This window comes from Notolepis coatsorum, assembly GCF_963971535.1.
Source record: "Notolepis coatsorum genome assembly, chromosome: 12".
NCBI classification, from domain to species: Eukaryota; Metazoa; Chordata; class Actinopteri; order Aulopiformes; family Paralepididae; genus Notolepis; species Notolepis coatsorum.
The window spans coordinates 130,689,260-130,694,259 of NC_140176.1; the positions used below are offsets into that span (position 1 = coordinate 130,689,260).

The following is a 5,000-nucleotide window of genomic DNA, read 5'->3' on the forward strand; positions in this document are numbered from 1 at the left end:
AGAGAGAGAGAGCGAGAGAGAGAGAGAGAGAGAGAGACTCCAGCGCTCACTGCCGCGGAGAGAATTACATTTGTTTTTCTTGCATTTTTATTAAAAGTCACCCCTCATCTCCAGTAGGCAAAAAAATTCAACATTATCGCCACCCACCTGTCCTGATGGTCTGCCCAATTCTCAAAATCTGCATATTTGGTTAGAAGGCTTACTTCTTTGATATTCCGTTTAACTTTCGACATTATCCTGGATGCGTCTATTTGTGCCTGCAGAGGGCAGACTGCAGTGCAGCGCCGCCACGCTCCGAATGGTAAACGCAAGAATAGCATGCATGTTGCATGCGTATTACGAGTAGGGTATATCTGCAGTGCCGCAACCCCATAGATTTATGTTATTGTCTATTACGGTGAATTAGTGCACAAATCATTAATCATACATCAAAATAGCCAAATTTTATTATTATACACGATGATGACGATACAGAAAATTACAGAACATTTTGAAATGCATGGCAAAAATAGATGATTAAAAAAAATTAAATACAAAATAAAAACAAATTATTTTTATTTTCTATTATTTTTTGCTGTCAGGCCACTGAACTTAGAAGCAGTGTTTCTAGTTGCAGCAGCGCAATAGTTAGATAACCTAGGTGGGGAACAACCAGGAGATCACTGCAACTCACACAAGTTGGAGAACTATCTCTCTCTCTCTCTCTCTTGTTCTCACACACACACAAAAGGAGCCGCATGTGATTGGTGGAGACGGGACCCCTTACAAAAAACTGTTGTTGCTAATAATTGACATATGCTAGCCTGTAATAATCCCCCCCAGAAAAATCTACTTTGCATTTGATATATTGCAAATATATGCCATCACACACACTGGCATTTAAAGGGTTAGAATTATAAAATTAATATGTGGTGTTATGATCAGGGCTGAAGTTGAATAAAAGGTTGTATTATTTTCAATCTTACATTACAAAAAAACTGAAAATCCATCAAAATCAGTGTTGTTGCTAATCATGTATGCTAGCCTGTTTTTTAACAATAATTTGTGATGCCATCACAAACACTGGCATTTAAAGGTTACAAATAAAAAAATTCCTGCACCAGAATGCAGGAAATGAAGTCTTTGTAACAAGAAATGTCCTGGTGGGGGGACCCCCAGACCCCCTGCTTAAACAGTGGCCTGACTGGGGCTATATTTTGCACTATATTTCCTGGCCTGAATGATTTCCCCAGTCCGGCCCTGGTTAAAAGCCTCCAATGCTTATTAGGGTGTGTGCGTTTGAATGTGTGCATGTTTCAACCATGCATTTCCATTTATAAAAAAAATAATAATAATAAATATATATTTAAAAAAAATGTCCCTCCTATAATAGTGGGGGTCGCGGCTCTCTGACCCCGTTATTTTTGGGTCACGGCTTGAAAGGTTTGGGAACCCCTGATCTAGGGGAGCCAATGGCTCACCGAGCTGCCCCATGGTTCGCACCTTGCATGCAGGCACACACACACACATGCACGCACAAACACACACACAAACACACACACACACACACACACACAGGCACAAACACCAACCTGGGATAACAGTGATGGTCTTCATTACTCTAAGAACGCGAAACGTTCTCAATGCTGAAACATTCCCAAGGTCCACAAACTCAGTTAAATACCTGTAAGCAAGAAAAACATTTGCTGGTTAATAAACTACATTGTTAAACATTTAAACTACTGACCAACACCTATTTAAACTACTAACTAATACATGTTTAAATCACTAAACCTGTTTGAACTACTGACCACCTGTTTGAACTACTGACCAACACCTGTTTGAACTACTAATAACGAACACCTGTTTAAACTACTAACTAATACCTGTTTAAACTACTGACCAACACCTGTTTGAACTACTAACTAATACCTGTTTAAATCACTAACACCTGTTTGACCAACACCTGTTTGAACTACTGACCAACACCTGTTTAAACTACTAACCATTAACCAACACCTGTTTGAACTACTAACTAATACCTGTTTAAATCACTAACACCTGTTTGAACTACTGACCAACACCTGTTTGAACTACTGACCAACACCTGTTTGAACTACTAACTAATACATGTTTAAATCACTAACACCTGTTTGAACTACTGACCACCTGTTTGAACTACTGACCAACACCTGTTTGAACTACTAACCATTAACCAACACCTGTTTGAACTACTAACTAATACCTGTTTAAATCACTAACACCTGTTTGAACTACTGACCAACACCTGTTTGAACTACTGACCAACACCTGTTTGAACTACTGACCAACACCTGTTTGAACTACTAACCATTAACCAACACCTGTTTGAACTACTAACTAATACATGTTTAAATCACTAACACCTGTTTGAACTACTGACCAACACCTGTTTGAACTACTGACCAACACCTGTTTGAACTACTGACCAACACCTGTTTGAACTACTAACCATTAACCAACACCTGTTTGAACTACTAACTAATACATGTTTAAATCACTAACACCTGTTTGAACTACTGACCAACACCTGTTTGAACTACTGACCAACACCTGTTTGAACTACTAACTAATACCTGTTTAAATCACTAACACCTGTTTGACCAACACCTGTTTGAACTACTGACCAACACCTGTTTAAACTACTAACCATTAACCAACACCTGTTTGAACTACTAACTAATACCTGTTTAAATCACTAACACCTGTTTGAACTACTGACCAACACCTGTTTGAACTACTGACCAACACCTGTTTGAACTACTAACCATTAACCAACACCTGTTTGAACTACTAACTAATACATGTTTAAATCACTAACACCTGTTTGAACTACTGACCAACACCTGTTTGAACTACTGACCAACACCTGTTTGAACTACTAACCATTAACCAACACCTGTTTGAACTACTAACTAATACATGTTTAAATCACTAACACCTGTTTGAACTACTAACCATTAACCAACACCTGTTTGAACTACTAACTAATACATGTTTAAATCACTAACACCTGTTTGAACTACTGACCAACACCTGTTTGAACTACTGACCAACACCTGTTTGAACTACTAACCATTAACCAACACCTGTTTGAACTACTAACTAATACATGTTTAAATCACTAACACCTGTTTGAACTACTAACCATTAACCAACACCTGTTTGAACTACTGACCAACACCTGTTTGAACTACTGACCAACACCTGTTTGAACTACTAACCATTAACCAACACCTGTTTGAACTACTAACTAATACATGTTTAAATCACTAACACCTGTTTGAACTACTAACCAACACATGTTTGAACTACTAACTAATACATGTTTAAATCACTAACACCTGTTTGAACTACTAACTAATTAATACCTGTTTAAATCACTAACACCTGTTTGACCAACACCTGTTTGAACTACTGACCAACACCTGTTTGAACTACTAACCATTAACCAACACCTGTTTGAACTACTAACTAATACATGTTTAAATCACTAACACCTGTTTGAACTACTGACCAACACCTGTTTGAACTACTAACCATTAACCAACACCTGTTTGAACTACTAACTAATACATGTTTAAATCACTAACACCTGTTTGAACTACTGACCAACACCTGTTTGAACTACTGACCAACACCTGTTTGAACTACTGACTAACACCTGTTTGAACTACTAACCAACACATGTTTGAACTACTAACTAATACATGTTTAAATCACTAACACCTGTTTGAACTACTAACTAATACCTGTTTAAATCACTAACACCTGTTTGACCAACACCTGTTTGAACTACTGACCAACACCTGTTTGAACTACTAACCATTAACCAACACCTGTTTGAACTACTAACTAATACATGTTTAAATCACTAACACCTGTTTGAACTACTGACCAACACCTGTTTGAACTACTGACCAACACCTGTTTGAACTACTAACCATTAACCAACACCTGTTTGAACTACTAACTAATACATGTTTAAATCACTAACACCTGTTTGAACTACTGACCAACACCTGTTTGAACTACTGACCAACACCTGTTTGAACTACTGACCAACACCTGTTTGAACTACTAACCATTAACCAACACCTGTTTGAACTACTAACTAATACATGTTTAAATCACTAACACCTGTTTGAACTACTAACCAACACCTGTTTGAACTACTAACTAATACCTGTTTAAATCACTAACACCTGTTTGAACTACTAACCAACACCTGTTTGAACTACTAACTAATACCTGTTTAAATCACTAACACCTGTTTGAACTACTGACCAACACCTGTTTGAACTACTAACTAATACATGTTTAAATCACTAACACCTGTTTGAACTACTGACCAACACCTGTTTGAACTACTAACTAATACATGTTTAAATCACTAACACCTGTTTGAACTACTGACCAACACCTGTTTGAACTACTGACCAACACCTGTTTGAACTACTGACCAACACCTGTTTGAACTACTGACCAACACCTGTTTGAACTACTAACTAATACATGTTTAAATCACTAACACCTGTTTGAACTACTGACCAACACCTGTTTGAACTACTGACCAACACCTGTTTGAACTACTAACTAATACCTGTTTAAATCACTAACATCTGTTTGAACTACTAACCAACACCTGTTTAAACTATTAACTAACACCTATTTAAACTACTAGTAGTAGAGCTTCACCAAACTAAACCAGATATATCAGTGTAAATTGAATATAAATTAAGCTGATACTGAAACACTGTCTCCACCATCATTTGGAGAAAGATAAAGAATATAAATGTGGGTGTATTCTGCTACACAGGCTGTCACCCAAAAGGTTGGAAAACATATTGTGAAATTGTGATTTTGCACATTTCCAAGGTATACATCCACCAACTCTGCATTTAATGTGCATATTCCTTTTCGGATCAGAGAAATTAGATTTATTAATATAGGTGTTCAAGTGGTGTATTTTCCTCTCACAT

At 37.1% G+C, this 5,000-nt stretch overlaps 1 protein-coding gene across 1 annotated transcript in view; it reads right to left on the minus strand.

The window, feature by feature from the left end:
- LOC311238055 (sodium channel protein type 4 subunit alpha B-like) overlaps positions 1-5,000 on the minus strand; it is a gene marked incomplete at its 3' end in the record, with an annotated part of 252,987 nt that overhangs the window by 243,922 nt on the left and 4,065 nt on the right. The window contains exon 3 of the mRNA XM_084326018.1: positions 1,572-1,663. Within this exon, the coding sequence (XP_084182144.1) occupies positions 1,572-1,663 (92 nt within the window). The remainder of the gene's footprint in view (positions 1-1,571; positions 1,664-5,000) is intronic.